At 40.2% G+C, this 23,538-nt stretch overlaps 1 protein-coding gene across 1 annotated transcript; it reads right to left on the minus strand.

Annotated features, from left to right (window-relative positions):
* Nucleotides 1-562: 562 nt before the first annotated feature.
* Nucleotides 563-19,008, minus strand: KANSL2 (KAT8 regulatory NSL complex subunit 2). The gene is made up of 10 exons (XM_079773721.1): nt 18,948-19,008; nt 17,667-17,923; nt 16,856-17,034; nt 16,309-16,423; nt 13,367-13,530; nt 12,985-13,151; nt 12,083-12,179; nt 8,311-8,564; nt 2,678-2,797; nt 563-2,003 (listed from the first exon to the last, which is right to left on the minus strand). The coding sequence occupies exons 2-10, from the start codon at nt 17,915-17,917 to the stop codon at nt 1,872-1,874; spliced, it is 1,479 nt and encodes a 492-aa protein (XP_079629847.1). The 5' UTR covers nt 17,918-17,923; nt 18,948-19,008; the 3' UTR covers nt 563-1,871.
* Between the last annotated feature and the right edge of the window lie 4,530 nt (nt 19,009-23,538).

Genomic DNA, 23,538 nt, shown 5'->3' on the forward strand with positions numbered 1-23,538 from the left:
CAGAAATTCGATAGTCTAATCTTGTTGCAAAAGCAAGCATATTCTTGTTTATGGTTGCATAAATGCTTCTCCTGTATTATGAATATACTGCAGGACCTATGAAAGATCTCAGAATTCGATGGGCCTTCTGAGCTACTTTCAACCATTCTCTGTATGTAAATACGTAAACTAAAGCCAAAGTGATGGTGTAACTCAGCTATTTTGAACCAAAATAAAAATTCATCCTACTACAAGAATTTTTTAAATACACAATACCTATTTAGTCAGAGACACTGACCTCCTCTCCCTTAGACTGTCACATAAAAAAAAATCACAATCAGCAAAAAACATTTTTGGTGTGCCACAAAATTTTAGTAATTATTTTGTGTGCCAGGAGATGAGAAAGGTTGAAATCACTGGTCTAACTATAAATTTTTTGTTCCTTAGTTCGGTTCTTATAGGTGATCTTTTAGCCTCCTTGTCATAATGCACCTCAATAAACAACTTCTAGCATAGGTAACTTAACCCTACCTAAATTTTTATTTTAACTCTCTTAGATTCATCAAAATGATCTTGACAGCCTTGGCAGGTGTGGCTCAGTTGGTTGGGCGCCATCCTGTGCACCACAAGGTTGCTGGTTCCATTTCCGGTCAGGGCACATGCCTGGGTTGTGGGCTCTATCCCAGGTAAGGGGCGTGCAGGAGGCAGCCGATTGATGTTCCGCTCTCACATCAATGTTTCTCTTTCCTCATTCTCTCTCCTTCCCCTCTCTAAAAAAAATAAAGTAACTTTTAAAAGATCTGGACAACTTATGCCTATCTCTGTGATCCAGCACCAGACCCAACTTCTCTGGGAGTTTTATATATGTGTTTACATATACATATGTAATTTACATACAGAAATTGACATAGAAGACAGATGGTTAAAGATACGTGTTTATGGATATACATTCCTAGTCCTAGAGAATTTTAAAATGATAATCAGGCATTGTGAGAGAGAAATGGGAGAAGTAGGGGGCACAGAGGAGAGGGAAAAGGAAGATATCTGGAACTGGTAAGCTTTAATAGGGAGGTCCTACCCCTTTCCATTTACTTCTAACAGTTCTTTATCTTATCCTGCAAACCAAAACTAAAGTAAGTTACTGAAAGTGTATTTACTTCTTGGGATGGAAATATACCTTGTCCTATTTTCCCTTTCCCATCAGAAACAGCTCCCTAAGGACCACCACCCAAATGTGTGTGTATATATATACACTCACTCTCAAATACAAATAAAACATGCATTCAAGTGATTTATATTTTCATAACATTTTAACATTTAATAGAAACTATATACAATAACTTTTTATGGCATCTTACATTAGGATAGTCACTGCAGAAGTTTACATAGGCTGAAGATGGATGGTTGAGGACCCAGTCCTGTGGGCTTATTTTCTGAAGTTACAGGTCAGAGTTTACTGGGGAGGAAGGGAGTTCAGATTCTCCAATTAGGTGAGAGGTGAGAAAAGGCTGAAACACAAGCTGCTAGATAGCAATGGCCAAACACTGGGTCCATCAATAGCCCAGGGATACACAACTCCCACTTAAAGACTTTGGAAATCCCCTTACCAAGATGTCTCTCCTCATAGCACAGAGTCCCAACTACTAGCTCAATCCCAGCAGCTCTGACAAGATTCACCTATCTTTCTTCCTTGCCCAGAGTGGGAAGACACATCTTTTAGACACTACTACTGGTCCCTTCCCCCAAAATTTGGTGTATGTTTGACTACAGCACTCAGTAACCCAGAAGGAAAACAAAGTAGTCTGGGTTGTCCTTTAGAGAGGTCAGAAATACTTGTTTAAATAACGGGAAATTCAAATCCTCCAAAGTCAAATGGTTCCCAAAACAAACTATCAACTGATAGAACTGTGTTCTGGCTTCCCATTTGCAGTAGCCACTCCACTTTGAGGCAATGGTGCAGAGGCTTTTTCAGAATTTCGAGATCCCTGCGATCTGCACCCATCTCCGGCCATCTGCATCTGGCCCTGTTAAAAGAAAGTTACTTTGGTTACAAATTCATTTGTTGTGATATGAAGCATGAATCTGACTTATCAATGCCCATGTATCATAGCAACAAGAACAAGACAGCAGAAATAAAATAATACTGGGCAGTTGCTCTTCCCCATACTTGTCATTACTTGAAGCATTCCTAAGATTCTCCCAATGGGAGGGAGAGCTGTGGGTTGTTTCTTCCAAATGAAACAGCCATTCTGTGCTGAATTTCCAGAACAACCAACAGATCACAGGAAGATGGTCCTTTGGGCCTCTGCTTGAAACCAACAGCTATAGTATAAGTGCTGGTCTTCAGTCAGGGCCATTTGTATCCCACCCAAGGCTCAGAGAAAGAAACCAAATCACATTACTTATCCTTACCCTATGATGAAAACAATTCCAGTGCTGAACTCTGCCTTAAAAGGAACAATGTACCTAGATTCCTTGTCTAGCTAACTAAATGTGTATCCTGCTCTGAGATATGAGAACCAGGGGTTCTCTCTAGGAGCCTATCTGGAGAACTACCATCTGGGACACCTTTACAGTCTCCGTGTGATGACAACCCCACTCACTCTCTGGGAGTGCATGTTAGCACAGCCAGCGGGGAACCCTCTGCCTGGCTACATGGCTACATGAGGGAAGCCTGGCCGGGTTGTTCTTCACTTGCCAAAGTATCCACTGGGCCTTCAGCAGTGTCTTTGACTGAATGATCTTCCAGGGTTAGTGAAGGATCAAAAAGCAAGGGTGAAGGAGGACACTGCATGCCATCACCCACAACATCCAAGTCCTAGGAAAAGAAAGAGAAATGCCTATCAGCAATACCAAACGAACCAATTAGCTACAGTTAGCATATTTTTTCAGCAAACCTTAAAGCACTTTTCCCACACTTCCCCTTACCCCTTGCCTACCTTGAGTCAAAAAACTTTCCCAAAATGTCTAACAAATGGGATAAGATCCAAATGGGATAAGATTCAAAAGCACTAAAAATTTTTCTTTGCTGCCAAGTATAAAGCAGGGACCACCAGTTGCTTAAAAAAGCATATTTTTCAATCAGTATAATTACAAATTAAACTGAAATACTGCCTTAAAATATTGGGAAATATGAGATTGTTTGATTAATGTCCTAACTACCACAAAGCAAGCCAGTGAGCAAAAGAGGGAAGGGAGAAAAGAGAAATGAGTAAGTAAAAAACTCAACGTCTCTCTTAACAGCTACAAAATACTATTTTGGTTAAGTCCTTATCCCCACAGAATTATGAGTTCCTGATTCTTAAACTTAACAACCAAATGTAAACAAACAAACAAAAAATATTGTATTTACAGACTATGTTTCTTCCAATTGAATTGGCCATTCCCACTGGGTCCTGAATGGCCAACAAACCACAAGAAGACATTGCTCTTGGCTCCTGTTTGAAACCAACAGCTACAAAAAAAACCACTGGTCTTGTTTCAGGGCCGAAAGCATTGCAAAGGCTCAAACGATGTGTCAAACAGACTTGCATGTCACCCCTTTCTAAAAGGCTATCCCTAAACTCTCCTGCCTAAGACTGAAAATTACCCAAGGGTTTGTACTCCCTTATGTCCAATCCACTTTATAGAGGCTCTATGCTTCCAGTAATCTAATTTCACAAGAAGCTCACTTAGTTCTATGCTTTTAAATAGGTCTTAGAGTCCAAAATTCTTTCCCTTTGGTTTGCGAATCACCAAAAACAAGAATCACATCTTCAAAATAATTAAGGTTGAAAAAAGTAAGTAAAGAACATTGGACTTAAAGCTGGTTAATTCAAGCAGAAACACAGAGAAAAGGATAGTCAGCTACCTAAAAGGATACATTCACTTCAGATGTGTAATATCCACAGAAACCAGTGTTCTCATATGGTTAAGACAATGGACTATTTTCTTCAATTCTTTTACTATGCACATTTATTATACAAATAATTAACTTGGAATTTAAAAGAACCTTAAGTGGTGAGGCAAAAGGTTTCCAAGTCTCAAGAATGACAACGGTCTAGAAATGTTTTCAAAGGAAAATAGATACTGAAAAGGCTTTTCTCACATAGTTACAGTGTTGTCTGTAACAAGAACTAAATTTGGAGAAAGGAACCTAAAATAAGAGAGGAAGAAAAAATCAGCAGGAAAGCCTACCATAACAAAAATGTTTAATCGCAAGTATCAAAACATTTTAAGAGAATCCATTTTTGTTCTGATCTCAAAAACCACAAACACACACAGAGCAAACTGAAAATAATAGGAATAAGTTATGAGGTTATTATTTGCAAAACATCTTTGGATCAAAACATAGAAAACAGACAAGTGTAATATCCAGAATGACAGGCTCATTGTGCCTCAGCCTTTTGGCTAAGATCAAGTACAGAATTTTTACCCATATTAATAGCTCATACCTGGCCCTCCCCTGAGTGAAGTTATCAAAAGTTATTAATAAGTTATAGAAATTTATCTAAAACAATACAGGTAACAAAATTGCTTAGTGAAACTCATATAATTAAGAAATCATTTTTGCCCTAGCCCAGTGGTCAGCAAACTGCGGCTCGCAAGCCACATGCGGCTCTTTGGCCCCTTGAGTGTGGCTCTTTCACAAAATACCATGGCCTGGGCGAGTCTATTTTGAAGAAGTGGCATAGAAGTTTAAGTTTAAAAAATTTGGTTCTCAAAAGAAATTTCAATCGTTGTACTGTTGATATTTGGCTCTGTTGACTAATGAGTTTGGGGACCACTGCCCTAGGCAGTTTGGCTCAGTGGATAAAGCACCGGACCTGCCTGTGGACCAAAGGATCCCGGGTTCAATTCAGGTCAAGGGCACATACCTCAGTTGCAGGATCCTACCTGGCCCGGGGCCCTGGTTGGGGTGCATGCAGGAGGCAACCGATAGATGTGTTTCTCACATCAATATTTCTCTGTGTTTCCCTCTCTCTTCCACTCTCTAAAAATCAATGGAAAAATATCCTCCGGTGAGGGTTTTTTTTAAAAATCATTTTTTCCCAGCAAAATTTTATACTAATATATCCAGAATTTGTGGGAGGACAAAAATTATTTTCTAAACCTGAATTTTATTTCAAATTTTCTGGAGAATTCACGTCCAAAGATTAAGAATAAAACTATTTTTTAATGACCAGAATAACCACATTGTCTAGTGCACCAAATCTATTATGAACACAATAGATTATCAATTACAAATAGCTAATTGTTTTACAAAGGTCCATCTTAAAAACCCACTGGATTCTCAAAAGTAAAGTTTTTTTTTCCATATATTCTTTAAGAAATCCGTGCCAAATATAAAGATGAACAGATCTAATGGCATATATTTTTTAATATATTTTAAAATTAAGATTTCTTAACTGTCAGATTTTGCCTACCATCACATCTTACAATCTTTAAAGTTTTTTAAAAAATATTTTTATTGATTTCAGAGAGGAAGGGAGAGGGGGAGAGATAAAAACATCCATGCTGAGAATCATGGATCGCCTGCTTCCTGCACACACCCCGCCCCCCCCCCCCCCCCGCCCCCCAACTGGGGATGGAGCCTGCAACCCAGACATGTGCCCTTGACCGGAATCAAATCCGGGACCCTTCAGTCCGCAGGCTGCTGCTCTATCCACTGAGCAAAACCGGTTAGGGCCAATCTTTAATATTTTGTGTAACTATTCTCCAAAGAGCAAATAAGACTATAATCTCCAAAGATATTGGGACAGTCATATTTTCTTAACTCTAGTTATAAAGGTTTGAGAAAGAAAAGATCACTTAAAACTAATAGGCAAAAACAGATGAGGGGAAAACCAAAATAATCAAAATAGAAATGGCTCTTGAAATTATCAGGTAACATAAACATTAATAATCTAGTACATCTATATAAAACACCTACTAGTTTTTACATTAATATCTGAAGAGAATTTGGTGATGTAGTGATTAGGTTATAGTTTAGACCCTATAAAGCTCCTCATATTACTGAGTTTTAAAAATAAAAGCATCCCTCTGGGTTTTCCTCACATGTAAAATAAAAGAGTAGACAAAAATCTGTCCCCCTCAATCTAGAGCTACTTATTCATTTACTCTCTTTAACATAATCTCAGTGAAAAAGTTTGGGAAACACTAGAATGTATTGTTGGTGTCCCTCGTTAGGGCGTCATAATGCCGGGGTTCTTGTCCCTGTCTTACAAAGGGTTCATCATCTGCGTGTAGATGATTAGAGTCCGGAGACGAAAGGTATTTTTGAAAGGCATTGGGGGTCAGAGGAGCTTCAGCTAAAAGGAACCGAGGACTCTCCTCCTTCACTCAGGACCCTGCTTTTATTAACATGATTTATCCTAAGGCAAGGTGGAGATAATACACTTCAAAGAGTACGGTATCAAAGGGTAGAATACAGAAGCATAATCAGTTTGGGGAATAGCCTATAGCTGTGCAGGTGTTTGGCCAACAGGAGGCAATAAAATGCCCTGAGCTGTTTGGCAGTTAACAATCCTATTCAGGTTTGGGGGGTAAACTACATTTGACTCAACCCTGTTGAGCTCCCCAAGCTTCACCAACCTTTTGGTGAAACTTGTAATTATTACATGCTGGAATTGGTCCTCGGCAATGTATAATCTCTAAGGTTCCTTTCTAGTTCTCTTATTTCATGAATCTGTGTGAAAGAAATTTTTTCTTTTTAAAGAGCAATTATAATCAGGATTATAACAAAAATCTTATTATAAATGAAATAATAAAAACCATGTTTATTACACCTATTGACAGTATGTAATCTCAAATGACAGTATATAATCTCAAAAAGGAAGAGAAATTATGGAGGGAAAAATTGCAATCAGTTTATTCTTTTCTTTTTAAATATATATTTTTATTGATTTCAGAGAGGAAGGGAGAGGGAGAGAGAGACAGAAACATCAGAGAGAACCACTGACTGGCTTCCTCCTGCACACCCCCTACTGAGGATTGAGCCAGCAACTGGGGCATGTGCCCTGACCGGGAATTGAACCAACAACCTCTCGGTTCCTGGGCCAATGCTCAACCCCTGAGCGCCACGCCGGCCAGGCCAGTTTATTCTTAATGCCATTCCCGCCTCCCCCCCCCCCCCCCCCCGCCCACATATTACCCTGGCCTAGTGTATCTTTTTTAGTAAATCTGGAGGCTACCCAAACCTTACTTCCACCTAATTTTCCAGAAAAGAAATTTGTCCCCTTAAACATGTCATGGTTAGACAGAAGATACCTTTATTATGAAATTCAAAAGACTTATCTTAATAATGAGGACACCTTTATCCAGAAGGCTAAAGATTAATAAGCAAAGTGCCAAGACAGAGGTGGAATGTTAACTGATCCCTAAAGTCCAATAGTAGGATACTGCTAACTAGGGAAACAAAATCTGAGCTGGATTTATGCGCTATGGCCAATCAAACAAGCTGAAAAAGACAGAAGTGTACATATTTCAAGGCTATATAAAAGTAAATACTCAGTGAGATTACTGTTCTAGTCCATTCACAACAGGATTATGTAATAACATCAAAATTGAAAAACAGTAACCAAGTTAAGTTTACAGTAACTTCTTGCGATACACATTAATCTGAAAATGAAACCCCTTACTATGGAGCCAAAACACAAGTTTACAGTGTCAGGAGTAGATTATCAGAACTCAGTATTAAGATGCTGGTGAATCACTCACCTTGTAGATGGGTAGCATATTTCCCACTACACCAAATCCAACCATAATCTTGACTTTCTAACTTCCCTTAGTTTACAATTTCCCTTACTATTCCCTCAGAAAAATTTCTGCCAATCTAAACTGTTCTCTAAATGAATATGCTAACATATACATACAACCATGCATATATCATTTCAAAAACTTTATCAACTCTCCTGAGCACAAAAGTCTAACCTATACTCAACATCCTATATAATAAAAGCCTAATATGCAAACGGCAGAACGACCGAACGGCAGAACGGCTGGTTGGCAGAACCTGCGAGCAGGCGGCGCCAGGCCGCCAAGGCGGGTGCCAGTGGGCAAAGGGAGGGGACAGCGACTGGCGGAATCGGAGGGGCGATTGGGGGTCCATGCCGTCCCCTGATCACTACTCCACTGGTCACCTCCCACAGAGGGAGGCCAGACTGCAGCTTAGGCCTGCTCCCTGCCGTCAGTCGGACATTCCCCAAGGGCTCCTGGTCTGCAAGAGGGCGCAGGCCAGACTGAGGGACCCCCCGCCCCACCTTGAGTGCATGAATTTTTGTGTACCGGGCCTCTAGTTAATAAATAAGGCCTTGCCTCAAGGGCCAACCAGAGCGGACTTCTCTAACTTACATCACTGAACTCCAGAGGTAAACTCTCAGTGGGCTGAAGCTCAGCAGCACTCAAGTACAGATCCATGGGGCCGGCTTCCAGATCGTCTGGCACAGACAGTACCTGCTCGGGCTTATACATCTGAGGAGGCAACTGGAAATGCAGTGGGCAGCAGGGATCTTCAGAGAGGCTTACAGGAACTGGTTTGTTGCAGGGTACCTCTTCAGACCCCTGGCAGCATTTGAAGAGAACCTGATTTGTGTCCTGACAAATATCTGCAGAAAAACGGTCAAGGGAAATAAAAGGGACCTATGGGAGGTACAAAATACAGGTATCTGCCATCTAAAACTCAAGGTCTGCACTACAAGATAATTGGTTACATTTGACACAGAACAAAATGCAGTTAGCAATTTTTCTAATTCTAGCTCTATTAGTAATTTAAAACTAGTCCCCAACCTCCATTTTAAGATCCTAGCCATTTAAACTAATCTTGTTTTCCCTTATAAAACATCTGAAAACAGTGCTGAGCAAACAGCAGTAACAATCCTAGGAATCTACACTTACTCAGAAGAGACATCATGACAAATGTAAACAGTCTGCAGAGGCCTCTACCAACCCCTTCCAAGACTCGAGAGACAAAGTTGTTCTGCTCCATTAAGAAGACGGACAAAAAGTTTTAAAACCTTGTTTCCAAATGCTTACATGATAAAATGGTTTAAAGCAGCAGAGAACTGGAACTGGAGAAAATGGAAGCTCAAATAATAGTGACTAGCTAGCATATCTGAAAGAAAGTAGAAATATATTTCCATGCCCTCTTTTTTGGGGGGTAGTGCTGGGGAATCCTTTTATTATCCCAAAGAGAAAAGAGATGATAATTTTATGAAAGGCCGGAAAGAAAGTAATCCAGGAATGCTCCTAGGAGCTCTAACAGGACAGCCAATGTTAAGGCTAGAAGCAGGAAAGGATTATTTCCAAGTTGACAAAGAAACTCTGTAGGATGAATCAAAATTGAAATCATAATCAGATAAAATTCCAGTTCAAGTTACTCTACAAAGCACATTTTACACAAGTGTTATCATTTTTGAAAATCCTAACTGTATGGTTATTCTCCTATTATTTTAAATTTAAGCTTATTTTTAAGTAAGAAAGCACAATTTTCTATAAACTGTATCCAGGATTATTGAATGTCAAGTGTAATTAATAAATTGGGGGGGAAATGTTAAGGTAATTTTTAAAAACTAAAAAATGTAATGCACATTGTAATTTTTAAACCAAATAAAAACTCTTTAATAAAGCCATTTCTTTCATTATGCTAAGACAGGATTTCACAACCTTGGCACTAATGACATTACTGGCTGTCCTGGGCATTATTGTAGAGTGTTCAGCAGCATTCTTGGCCTCTACCCACTAGATGTCAGTAGCACCTCCATCTGAGTTATGACAAGCAAAATGCCTCCACACATTGCCAAACGGGTCAAATAACCCCCAATTGACAATCTCTACTCTAAAGAAATAATGGTACAAAATAAATATTTATTAAATGAAAATTATCAAATGAACAAATGAATCTAATGGGAACAGAAGTACAGCCTCTATGTGCTTCAGAAAAACCCAATCTAATTTAAATTATACCACATATCCTGGAAAAACCCTCCCCCCATCCTCATCCATCCCCCTTCCTTTCAGCTGGGGACAACAAAGACAAAGAGAAGGGAATGGTTGACCTACAACTAGAGTCTGCATCCTTCACTTTCAGTCCAGGGCTGTCTCCATTAGACCAGAGTAAAGAGTTAACAGGTCACCAAAGGCAGTCGCATCTTCTCTGGGATAAGGACTTAAGGAAGGGTAAGTGACTTAGGCAACTATGGAATGAAAAAGAAAACAACACAAAAGAAAAAATACTTCCCTTCTCTTTTCAAATACATTTCATTTTCAACTTTAAAATATTAATATTCTAATAAACTGTGAGTATAGTACTATAATGAGTGGGGAACGTCCGGTCCACAGTCCATAAAAGGCCCACGAAATCATTAGGTCTGGCCCTGCCAAGGCATTAGGGGTGAGTTAATTATATACTTGACCAAATATAGCAGGCAAATTTTTAAGTTGATAATTTTTTATGGCCCATGAATGATGTTATAAATATACAAATGACCCTTAGCAGAAAAAAGGTTCCCCACGCCTGTACTACAAGAAAAGTCTAAACTACTTTAATACCTGTAAACTGGCTTTTTGCCTTATAAAGTAATTCAAACTCACTGAAGAAAACCTGAGAAGTACAAAGCAGAGGAAAAAGGGCATTCCTAACCCCACCATCCAAAAATAGTCACATTTCTATTAAACTTCCTCCTAGTATTTAGTTCCATGTAGTTAAAACATACTCTACAGAATCCTATATCCTATTTTTGTTATCAAATGTTTTCTCATATCATTCATAAAGTTTATTAAATGTTTAATGACAACATATTACTATTATGTTGTATCATAATTTTCTCCTTTCCATCTCTGAAAATTTTAAGTCTCAAATTATAGAAATTTTATGGAATACTGGTCCTATAGTTAATTATCTCCTTAAATAAATTCACAGAGGTGATAGTAACATAGTAAAGAATATAAATAGTCAAACTGCTTTCTAAAAAGCCTGTAACACTTTATATTACCACTGGCAGTATTTAGAGGGTCCATTTCACCACACTGTCACCAACTTTTGAAATTCACTCATTAAAAATATATATAAGCATCAAATTTATGGATTAAAACATGTTTTATTTCCTATTTCATTTATTTACAGTAATAAGCACTATTCAACTATCAGCTACTTCTTTTTAAATCTGTCCAAAGATTGCCTTTAACCAATTAAGTTTTGAGCATTTAATTTCAGTTATTAATTACTTTGCACAAGCATTTTATACATTAAGGACAACAATTCTTTAGCAGACATTTGTTGTTGCGATAATTAATAAATTGGTAAAAGATTTGACAAAAAGAACAGAAGTCAGTTTTCCTTTCAAAAGACCAGGGAAGGTTCTCCTCTTCCTATTGAAAAAATATTTTACTTTCCAATATTTTATCTCTTGTCAGGCAACTGAAATCCAGCAAGATTTATGCTTTTCATATACTAAAGATAATCATACTTAACAAAGGCTTTTATAGTGAAAGTCACTTTCTCAATCAATGTCCATATAAAGATGTACTTTCACAATAAACAGTCCAAAGTTGGGTAGCCTGATAAATAAATGTAGTCCCACAGCAGAATCAAAAGATGCTCTGATGGTTCAAAGGCAAATTAACTGGGGAATAATTATCCTATTTTTGGAAACAGTTAAGTTTCCAATTTGAAAGTACAAGTTAAGAGCACTAACCGTACAAAAGGATAATACTCAAAGGAAGCTCACAGTTCAGAACTGTCCTTGTTATTGGTAAAAACCCACAAATTTTTTTTGTTATAACTGGATTTAACAGTATTATAATTCTAATAAACAAGTTAAATCAGGAACCTCATATCTGGAATCCCAGTGTTAACTTACTACAAATAAATATTAGTCCACATCTATCACCAATTACTCAGATGTTTCTTTCTAATGAATTGGCCATTACATTTCCTAAGTTCTGAAATGGCCAACAGACCATAGAAAGACATTTCTTTAGGCTCCTGCTTGAAACCAGCAGCTTCAGCAAACTGCTGGCCTTGATTCAGGGCCAAAGGATAACAAAGACCTTCAATTAAGCAACTATCAGCGTCTCCCACTAGCCTTTCCGTCTAGCTAGCAAACTGAACAAAGTAAAAAGATACGAGTAATGCAGTGTCTGGTCATTGGAAGAGACTGATTAGAACAACGAACATCATCCACAAAGGCCAAGCACCTCTGACTGGAACGAGTGGTATGGGCCTAAAATGGAAAAAAAGAGGTAAGTAAAAAAACAAATAAATAAAAAAACACAACCAATACACCCACAAAAGAACATACAACCAATTATGTATGAGAATACTTAGTTATAAAATATAAGGTACATCTTTAAAAGCTAAAAAATTCAACATTTAAATGTATACACCAATGCTATGTAAAAAAATAATTTTTAAAATCTCATGTACAAATGAATCAACCCTAATTTGAATCTTACCCCTCCATATTATGAAAGTGCAATATAGACTAATGATTTTCAAACTATTTTATCTTTTAGCAGAACCCTTCTCGAAATTGTAATCTTATGTGAAACTTCAACAAATAAAACACAGAAATAAAATTAATGTTATTGAAGCAGAGACCGAGGGCCTGAGAAAAAAATTTAAGTGATCACCTATCAACCTTTCTTCCCAACATTCATTGCTCCTATTATTCTACCTATTTTCCTGCCTTCTAAAACACGATTCCCAAGAAAAGTGGGCTTAGCCTGTGCCTATTTCTGAACCGATGAACTTCTGAACCAAAGAACTGAGAAATCTGTGGCAACCCCTCAATTTGCAGATGGGAATAGAGGCCCAGAGAAGTTATCAGTGCAGGCACAGTACTGGTCAGAAGAAAACTGAGACTAGAACCTATGTCTCTGGACTTCCAGGTAAGTGTTCTTTTCAATATACCCCATGTCCAATAAGTCAGATGTCAGAGCCAAGACTGTACAACAGTGCTTGGACAATTACCCTAACTTTACAAAGAAAGCAAATTTATAAATCTTAGAAGTATATGCACAAATTACCTGTTGGGCAGCACCATCTGTGGCCAGCATTCTGCGTTCCTTCAGCTGCCTATGTAGTAAGGCTTCTACTCCATAGCGCTGACGATACCTCCGAAGACATTTTAGACGCTTTAAGTTATCTCGTTCTTTGGCCAATAGTCCCTCTGGGCCAGTCAGGAGACTACTACCTGTAGAGTCACAACCGCCAAGATGTTATCTGCCAAGCAACCAAACAAGGGCTAGTCTCCAAATTAACAAGCAAACAGAAAAATCTTGGGCCATAAGATAGGCAGTTTCAAAAGCAAATTCTCCTCCACTCCAGATACCAACAGAGATAAATGTAACTACTACTACCAACATGTGGGTTCACATGTTGAACCTACAACAGGTTGTTGCAACTTGCCTAGAGCTTCATGTTCCACTTTCCGATTATGTAAGTAACGTCGCTTCTTCTCTTTGAGCAGATGCTGAAGTCGTTTAAACTGATCAATGTACAAAGACTGTAAACGAATTAGTTTCTCACGCATAATCAGGGCCACTTCTTCGGCTGTGTAGACACCAGCATGTCTGAAATAGAAAATTCCCAGCAATGCATAAAAAAGCACAATAATAAAACCCAAGTTTAAAAAGAGAAAAGGGTAGATACTAGATGATATTTAATAAGCAATCAGTGCTGAGACAATCACCTTATTAATAGAAATCTTTTTACACATTTTACCATTCAAGTTCTGTTATATACATATTAAAAAAAAAATCTCCAAGAATGGACACTAATGTATGATCTAGCATGATCTCACCATATGAGGAAGGGAAGATGTTTTATTATTTTTCCCAGTTATTTGCATTATGTTTAAAAAGTAGATAGAATGCTCAAAATTTATTAATCTACATTCTTATTCCATCTAATAATACAGAAAAATCACTTAATAGGAAAGTGCTCAATTTGTTGTAGCATGTATCTTAATATATTTTAATTAAAGTACAAAAGATACCGAATTATAACTTCTAACTTAAAAATACATTCCTAAAAGAGCTCCAAACTTGTGAACGGAAAGAAAAGCCCGGACCCTTTGCCTTTCAAGGATATTGTAGTACATAAAAGGCAAAGTTTGTGGTGAATGAGAGCAGCTAAACTGAGGACAGACTTGCTTTTATAATGTGGAATTAAAATAATTTTTAAAAAAATACATTCCTGCCCTAGCTTGTTTGGCTCAGTGGATAGAGCGTTGGCCTGTGGACTGAAGGGTCCCAGGTTCAATTCCAGTCAAGGGCACATGCCAAGGTTGCAGGCTCGATCCCCAGTAGGGGGCGTGCAGGAGGCAGCCGATCAATGATTCTCTCATCATTATTGATGTTTCAATCTCTTTCCCCCTCTCCCTTCCTTTCTGAAATCAATAAAAATATATATTTTTAAAAAGACATTCCTGCCATGGCTGAGTGGCTCAGTTGGAGTGTTGTCCTATACACCAAAAGGTTGCAGGTTTGATTTTCGGTCAGGGCAAGTATCTGGGTTGCATATATTTTAATGAGCCTAAATTTATTTTGGATAATGTTCCTCACAGGATTAAAAAAAACCTTGTCCTATCTGGTTTGGCTCAGTGGATAGAGCACTGGCCTGCAGACTAAAGGGTCCCGGGTTTGATTCCATTCAAGGTCACATGCCCGGGTTGCGGGCTCAATCCCCAGTAGGAGGTAGCTGATCAATGACTCTCTTTCATCATTGATGTTTCTTCTCTCTCTCCCCCTCTCCCTTCCTCTCTGAAATCAATAAAAATATATATATTTTTAAAAGCCTTATATTTCATCGCCTAATCGCTGCACATATTTGGAGCTTTTTTTTCCCCCCTTTGGATGTTCCTTTTAGGAGAAACTGACATTGAGTACCTAGTCCTTTTAACACTTTCTCATATAACTGATATTTTGGTTGATACAGTAGTCTCTTGTAAGTTATATTCATATGACTGTAGTATCCCCTAGACACTGATCTCGATTACTAATGATAAAATCAAGTTTCTGGACCTTTAAAAAAAATTGTGACCCTACAGAGCACACACCTCTTCAATGCAACAAGTTTGGCATTTGTAGAAGCACAATGAAAAATAAAAAATATGCTTGATATAAAATTACTGTGAAAGAATCTTGTTAGAAAACAAACATTCCTTCTCAAACTACTTAGATGGACTTTCCAAAAAAGTATTTCAGAATTGCTAACTATACTGAAATTACTCAAGAGAAAATACATTAAAATCTACTCAGAAAAATGTAACCCTAAATGACTTCTTATAAACCTCAGAATCCAAGGTAATGAAGAAAAGTTCAATTCTTATCCACAATAAGAACTGAAGTTCAATACAGTCTAGTCTAGAAATTCCTTACTCCATTATTTACATCCTTCTACCTAAATTGTCAGTGGGAAGTGCTAAGAGACAGAAGTCAGAAAGAAAAAACAAAAAAACAAAAACGCAAACTAAACTAAACCATGAGACATAGCAATATAAGACTTAGGAGTAGCAATGCTTAATGCTTTTATGTTTCTACAACTCCTAACATGAATATGGGTTCCATGAAGAGAGAAACCACAATAAGATATAATTAGGCTGATTACTCACTTCCTGGTTTCTAAATCAGTTTCTCTCTCTCAGACATGAAACCAAAGGATATTCTTGAAACATCTTTTTATTTTTCTTTAAAATAAAAACCCATAAGATGTAACTTTGCAAAGGTAGTTTTTCAAATACAATCACTTTATTATTCCTGAGTTTTACGTCAAGAATGCATTCATGCCCTAGCCAGTTTGGCTCAGTGGATAGAGCGTCAGCCTGCAAACTAAAAGGTCCCAGGTTCGATTCCGGTAAAGGGCACATGCCTGGGGTTGTGGACTTGATCCCGATTGAGGGACTTGCAGGAGGCAGCCGATCCATGATTCTCTCTCATCATGGATGTTTCTCTCTCTCTCCCTCTTCCTTCCCCTCTGAAACCAATAAAAATATATTTAAAAAAAAATGCATTCATATTAATTTCTTCTTCTCTAACTGATTTAAGCATTTCTCAACCCTCCTATGTCCAACAAATTTCCTATTTTCTCTCCTATACTTACTCAGGTGTAGAATTAGACATCCAAAAGTTTTCCCAAATTACAAGACTTCTAAAAAAGAATCAAATCCTGCCTCAAAGTGAAATGATGATGAATCATGACACTTTAATTTACAGTATCTCTTTCTGCCCACAAACAGCTAAGCTTTCTTCAACCCTTTTAGGTTATTAATTTTTTAACAGTACGCAGTACTACATTCCACATACTAACTACATAAAATATTTAAAAGCCTATGTGGAATTACAACTTACTTCAAGGGATCTTCTTGATCACTGTCTATGCTATCAGCTTCACTGTCAGGGTCACCTCTCCAAGTCTGATCCACAGTAATGGGTTCCTGCTCCCCATCACTCCAGCTGTCTTCATCTGAGGCAAGGAAGGGACAGCAGCCATTAAGACTTCCCACCTCTGTAACTCCACCACACAAAACTAGGTTACTTAACAAATCAACCCAAATCTTAAAATTGAGTCAACCATGCCCTCAAAAGGACAAGGTCCAATTCAAAATTATTTTTGTTTCCTAAAATTACCTTACATAGCTAAGACGGTATGTATAAAAACAGCAATGAAGAAAACAGTCATAAACTCAGGAAAGTAAACCTAAGCACACACTATTTCAATCTGAAAAGAATTGATAAATAACATAGCAATCCTGGAATCTCAACCATTTGCCAATGAATTAATAGTATTGTATTATCAAGTACCATATACTGGTACGTTCAAAGCACTGTGCTAAAACCAGTAAGTTCTTTGTTACCTTTCCTCCTCCTTTTTCATTCTAGGAGAGAATATCCTTACCCAGAATTCGGCTGGCTTCACTGCGACTACTTTCTGGAGTCTGAGACCCCAGCTCTGACTTAGCATATGAGCTCAGCTGGCACAAGAGTGTTTCACCCATAGGCCCTGGAGTGGTCTTCTTCATTTGAGCATGAAGCGCCAGTGCATTCCTACGGGCATGTTCAGCACAGAAGGACACCCTAAGGAGACAAATAATTAACATTTTATATTCAGATAGGGAAATGCAGGTAGCATAATCTAGTGCTCTATCCACCAAACAAAACATTCTGACTACAAAATGCTGACATCTCAACAAATCAAAGAAATCCACTTTCATCTTTCAAAATTGGTTCTGGAAGGCAACTCTACATTTTACTTCAATATTAACACAGAGTAGGTAATAAGATGGCGCACACAATTTTAAAAAAGTATATGAAGAATTATCTACCCAAGTTATGCTCCACGTGGATATCTTTGTATGTAATGAAAGCTATGAAGCCTTTCCCAGAATACACATTTTGCATATTAGATAAGGTTCAGAAATGGCCAAGAGTCATGGACCCCAGGGTTAAGAAAAATCTAGATTATCCCTTTAAAGAGAAGGGCAAAAGATCCAAAGAGAAGATCTGAGTGACCCAATGGAAAATAGTATCGTCCCAGTTTTCACCATTTTTTTTTTCTTTCCCAAGGATATATTATTCATAATCCCAATTTTGGAAGCATGTGGGCTAAAAGCTCAGTAGCTACGTCCAAGCCCACATGATACCCCATTCCACCCTCACTTTAAAACTAAAAGTACAAACGACAAAAATATCTGTACATATATATATACCCATCTTTCTTCTCAGGCTTTGGGGCAGCACTGGGGCATCTTTTCCCATTCTTCGTCGATATGTAACTACATTGCTTGAAAGGTGCATTCTTGTCTTCAAGGATATGCTTAATGCAAAACTCCTGTCCCTCCAGACGAGGTTGCGAGCATGGGCGATGAGTGAACGAACACGAGAGGGACTCCTGAGACCTGGGAACTGGGGTGATCCTCCCTCGGTTGGTCGGCAAGACGTGGATCCGAATCCTGTTCATACCAAAAACCTGCAAGATCACACAAATGACCAAAAAAGGACCTTACTCTTGTCAAAAATTCCTCCTCCACAACAGCCGGGCAGACCGCGAGTGACTTTCTAAAGGACAGACGGAAGACACTCTCCCTGTCTCTCCTCAGGCATTAGGGAATGAGCCTCACCTCCTCTTCTCCCTCCACCCCCACCCCAGCCCCACCACCACCCCAGCCCCATCACCACCCCTACCCCACCTCCATCCCCCCCTACCCCATCACCACCCCTACCCCACCTCCATCCCCCCCCTACCCCATCACCACCCCTACCCCACCCCCACCCCCACCACTACCCCTACCCCATCATCATCCCTACCCCCACCCCCACCCCTACCCCATCACCACCCCTACCCCACCCCATCACCACCCCTACCCCACCCCCACCCCCACCCCTACCCCACCCCATCATCATCCCTACCCCCACCCCCACCCCTACCCCATCACCACCCCTACCCCCACCCGACCCCTACCCCACCACTACCTCTACCCCATCACCACCACCCTACCCCATCACCACCCCTACCCACATCACCACCACCCCTACCCCATCACCATCCCATCCCATCACCACCACCCCTACCCCATCACCATCCCATCCCCATCACCACCACCCCTACCCCATCACCATCCCATCCCCATCACCACCATGCTACAAGTATCGCCAGGACTCGCACCTCCGCAGCACGAGGGGGAAGCCTCAGCGCCGGCCCCCAGCGGCGGCAGCAACGCCGCAGAGCCGCGCCCCGCCTCCGCCTCCCTCCATGCCGTCTTTGTCCCGACCCGCCTCAGAGCTCATCGCTGCCCCAGCCCGTCCTCGGCAGCCCGTGAGAGCGCCATTTTGTACTAAGGTTCCGGGCACCGGAGGATCTGGGTCCGGGAAGCCTGTAGGAGGAGAGCGACCCCGACGCTGATGGAGACAGAGTGGCAGCCCGGAGGCGGCAGGAGGGGCAAGGCAGCAGCCTAACTGCAAAGACCTAAAGTAAACACCGCCGCCATCTTACCTCCGCCACCGCGCCGCGCCGCGCCGCTCGCCCTTCGGCCCCCGTCAGCCACTTCTAGCTCGGCCCCGCGCCTTTCCGGGCGCCCAACCGCTGATTGGCTAGCGCTCCTACGGCGGTGTGCCACCATTGGCCAAAGTCACTACCTATCACGCTTGGGGGCGGGGCCCCAAGAAAATGTGCGGCTGAGGTAGGAGAGACGACCTGTCTGTCTGAGAGCAACTCCGCCCCGGGGAGAGTGAGGCGGCCCTGCGCGGGCCCCGAAGTAGAGCCGTGTTTCCACCTCCGAGCGTAGCTCGTGTTCAGGCCGTTTTGGGGCGCTCTGTCTGTGGTCTTTGCTTGCCGCTACCTCAGCACATCTACATGACTAGTAAAAAAATCAGACATTTGACACTTTATACAGGAAAAGGCCTTAGTTTTCTTTTGTGAGCAGTTCACTTACTGAAACACTTTCTGAGTATTTACTGAGTCTGAGCGATTACATACATAAACATTTAATTTTCCAAGCAACCCTAAGAGGTAGAGGCTATTATCTCCATTTTACAGATAACTTAGAAACAGAATGGGCCCATATGTACTAAATGAGGGGGAGAGGCAAATTTGAACCCAGCCCTCGTTCTAATTATCATCCCTTTTTGCCTCTCATACAGTAAAGGGCACGGGACTGAGAATAAGGAAATACTAGTAGTGGTTTAGACCCTGATTGAAATTCTCTATAGTTCCATGCTAAATAACGCAGGTATATAGAAAGAGCATACACAATCCCAATTTTATAATCCTTTAAGGATTTTTTTAGTTGAAAGCATCTCTTTTTTTCACTTCTTGTGGAAATGAACTAACATCTTCCCCATAAACTTCCTGGATCTTTTTTGCATCTCAACCTCCCCAAGCACTCTTATCTGCTGTCAGTTTAATTTAAATAAGAGATTTCTCCACTACCGATGAGGAGGTGAGCATAGAGAATCCACAATGCTCAAGAACAGCAGTTTAGCCACAAGAAATGATTAAAACAGAAATTGGAGAGTGGTGGGACAGGTGAAATGCTGTTTCCAGAGATCAGGGTAGCCCTAGAAGGCCCTTTCCTGAAATGTATTCATTCAACAAATTATTTACTGAGCATCTAAGTGCCAGACACTAGAGAATGAGGAAGACAACTCTGCTTTTTTGAAGTAAACATTCTAGAGTAGTTTGGGATTGTGGATGCAATACTAACATAATAGCAACTACGATTTATATACACTCCAATCCTCAGAGGGTACAAAGAAGACATTTGTTATAAATACCCTATAACTCAAAACTAGCCAGAGGCAGTCACATTACAGAAAATTTTGGAATCAGAATCTGCAATCAAATGTGGCAATATAAAAAAGGAGTATTAAAACTATTATCGGAAACAATGTAAAGAGGAATTAAGAACTAGATAGAGATGCAACAAAAAGATTTTGTTTAGTTAGAGGCTCTACTGAAGGTCTTAGTTTAAAAAAAAAAAAAAAAGATCCTCCTGCTGAGCCCAGAACAGACAAAAAATGCTATTTAGAACCACTTCCCTCTAAATTGGAGAGGGGGGCAGATATTATTTAAGGGTCAAGATATTAACAAATTCTTTGTGCTGTTTAACAAAGTAGATGGCTGTTTCTAATCCACTGCACTCTTTGTTAGCTACTGAGTAGGTTAAAGTGGACTGAGGGTGTTTGTTGAGGTTGGGAAAGATGAATTCTTTTCTTTTTTTAATTTTAAGAGTACCTTTTTAAAGCTAGGGACAGTGAAATAAGGCAGGGCTTAGGACAGAAGCAACAGCAAGAGAAAACCTTGGGTGGGGCTGCTTTGGCCCACGGGAAAGTCAGAGAAAAAAGAGCCTTGGAGACAGGTTCAGTGGGTTAACCTGGGAAGAGCCACCAATAGCCATTGCTGGAAGTTAGGAGATGCATGCCTGTGGGGGCAGAAGATAGAGAAGAGAAAGGCATGGGTGTGCTCCTGGGAAGGACAGCGCAATTGGAAAGAATTCTTGAAGGAAATAATTTTTGAAATTTTGGAGTTCTGGGAACTAATCCTAGAGAAAAGTGTGAGGGAGGGAGAGGGAGAGAGGGAGAGAGGGAGAGAGGGAGAGAGAGAGAGAGAGAGAGAGAGAGAGAGAGAGAGAGAGAGAGAGAGAGGGAGAGAGGGAGAGAGAGAGGGAGAGAGGGAGAGAGGGAGAGAGGGAGAGAGGGAGAGAGGGAGAGAGGGAGAGAGGGAGAGAGGGAGAGAGGGAGAGAGGGAGAGAGGGAGAGAGGGAGAGAGGGAGAGAGGGAGAGAGGGAGAGAGAGAGCCAAACTCTTGCTCTTTATTTTAATGTTTTTATTGGTTTTAGAGAAAGGAAGGGAGAGGGATAGAGAGAGAGAGACATCACTTGGCTGCCTCCTGCATGTCCCCCGCTGGAGACTGAGCCCACAACCCGGGCATGCGCCCTGACCAGGAATCGAACAGAACCTCTTGGTTCATGGGTCAGTGCTCAGCACTGAGCCACAGCCGCTGGGCCAAACTCTTGCTTTTTCTATAGTCCTCCTCATCTCAGTATATGGCAACTCCATCCTTCCAGTTGGTCAGGCCAAACGAGTGGCAGCCCCTTGACTTCTTTTTCTTCTAACCTTATAGCTTTTCACTACTGGCTCCAACTTTAAGATATGTCATTTCTCATTATCTTTAGCACTTCCCACCTGGTTCAAGCCACTCTTTTCTCTTAACCTTAATTATTGTGAGCCTCTTTACCCTTGATTCCTACAACCCGTTTTGAACAGGAGCCCAAATGAACATTTTATTTTTTTCCAAATAAACATTTTAAAACCTAAGCTAGAGCATGTCACTTCTCTGCACAAAATGTTTCAATGGTGCCCTATTTCACTCTCTATAATGGCTCACAAGGCCCTACAATATCTAGCCTTTTATTTCCCCTCTAACCACATATTCTACTTCTCTCCTCTCCTCACTTATTTTCATACTGGTCTCCTTGCTCTACTACCTCAGTACCTTTGCCATTTGTTTCCTGGAATGCTCTTACCCCAACTATTTCCATGGCTTGCTCTCTCACCTCTTTTAGATCTTTGCTGAATTGTAATTTCATGAGGCCTTCCTCCCTAGCCATCTTTCCAATTTCAACACTCTACTTACCTGCTCGCTCTGTGTGTGTGTGTGTGTGTGTGTGTGTGTATGTGTCCCTCCTTCCCTGCTTTGCATTCTCCAAAGTACTTATTATTGAACTGTTTTACTTGTCTCCTACAACTAGAATATAAGTTCTACAAGGACAGGATGCTTTTTTGTTTCTTTACTGCCATACTCCTATCAGTAATCAGTACACAGTACTTGGTAGGTACTATTTTCTAGTGAAGGAATAAATGAAAGGCAAGGAAGTGCCTGAAACTACTTTTCAGAAAAGATGTCTTTAGTACAGCAGGTGCTCAATTTCCTTGTGTTCAACATCGTTTTGTTATAACTTTGAGAACAAATCACTTCCCCACCAGGGCCACTGTGTGTGGAGTTTGTACATTCTTCCCATGTCTGTGTGGGCTTTCTCCAGGTACTCCCACAGCCCGAAGATGTGGAGTTAGTTTTGTGTAAATTATCCGTCTGAGTATGGGTGTGTGATGAGCCCTGATGGGTATCCTGTCCATGGTGGGTTGAAAAATCATCACCTTACTTGTTTTTATTAATCTTTCTTAAATGAATATATCGTTCACATCTATTTCAGTGTTTAATATTAGGTTTGGGGTCTTTATTTACAAGTTTGGTGATTTTTTTCACACCAGAAATATGCTATAGGAACTTAACTCTTGTTTATGTCAATTAGCTTATAGTAAAATTGGTTTCCTTACCCATCGTTTCACTTAATGTCAGTTTCCAAGAATCTATCAATGACATTAAATTAAGACTTACTATATTAATTTTTTAAAGAATGCTTTTACTTGCTTTTAAAGAGAAACATGGATCAATTGCCTCCCCTATACACCCCAACCAGGGATCGAACCCGCAACCTTTTGGTGTACCGGATGGCGCTCCAACTGAGCCACCTGACAAGTACTATATTCAAGTTTAACTTGTTTTCATTATCTGTTGGTTTTGAGTATTATGTGAAACGATACTTGTCTCTCTACACTGAGACTCCACAGTGCAAAAAGGTACCACAAGTAGGACCTGTGACAATCCATACACCAAATTAATTCAGAAGTAGACCCTAGAGCTAATACAGGGTGGGGCAAAAGTAGGTTTATAGTTGTATGTGAAAGTTTACGCTTGTATTATTATTTATTATTGTATTCTTTTCCATCTTAACAATTGTAGACCTACTTTTGCCCCACCTTGTATAAGTTTCTGGAATCCACAGAAGTCATAGAAAAGGCTTCAAACTTTCTAAAGAAAGTTGAACGGTAGAGATCAAACCAATTTATTTAGGTCTCAAAAGTGTGTGGAGCTCTGGCCGGTGTAGCTCAGTTGGTTAGAGCATCATCCTGTACACCAAAAGATGGAGGTTTGATTCCTGGTCCGGGCACATAGCCAGGATTTTTGTTCAATCCCCCGTCGGGGTGCGTGCAGGAGGCAACCAATTGATGTTTCTCTCTTAC

The sequence above is a fragment of the Cnephaeus nilssonii genome (genome assembly GCF_951640355.1).
Source record: "Cnephaeus nilssonii genome assembly, chromosome: 6".
Lineage (NCBI taxonomy): Eukaryota > Metazoa > Chordata > Mammalia > Chiroptera > Vespertilionidae > Cnephaeus > Cnephaeus nilssonii.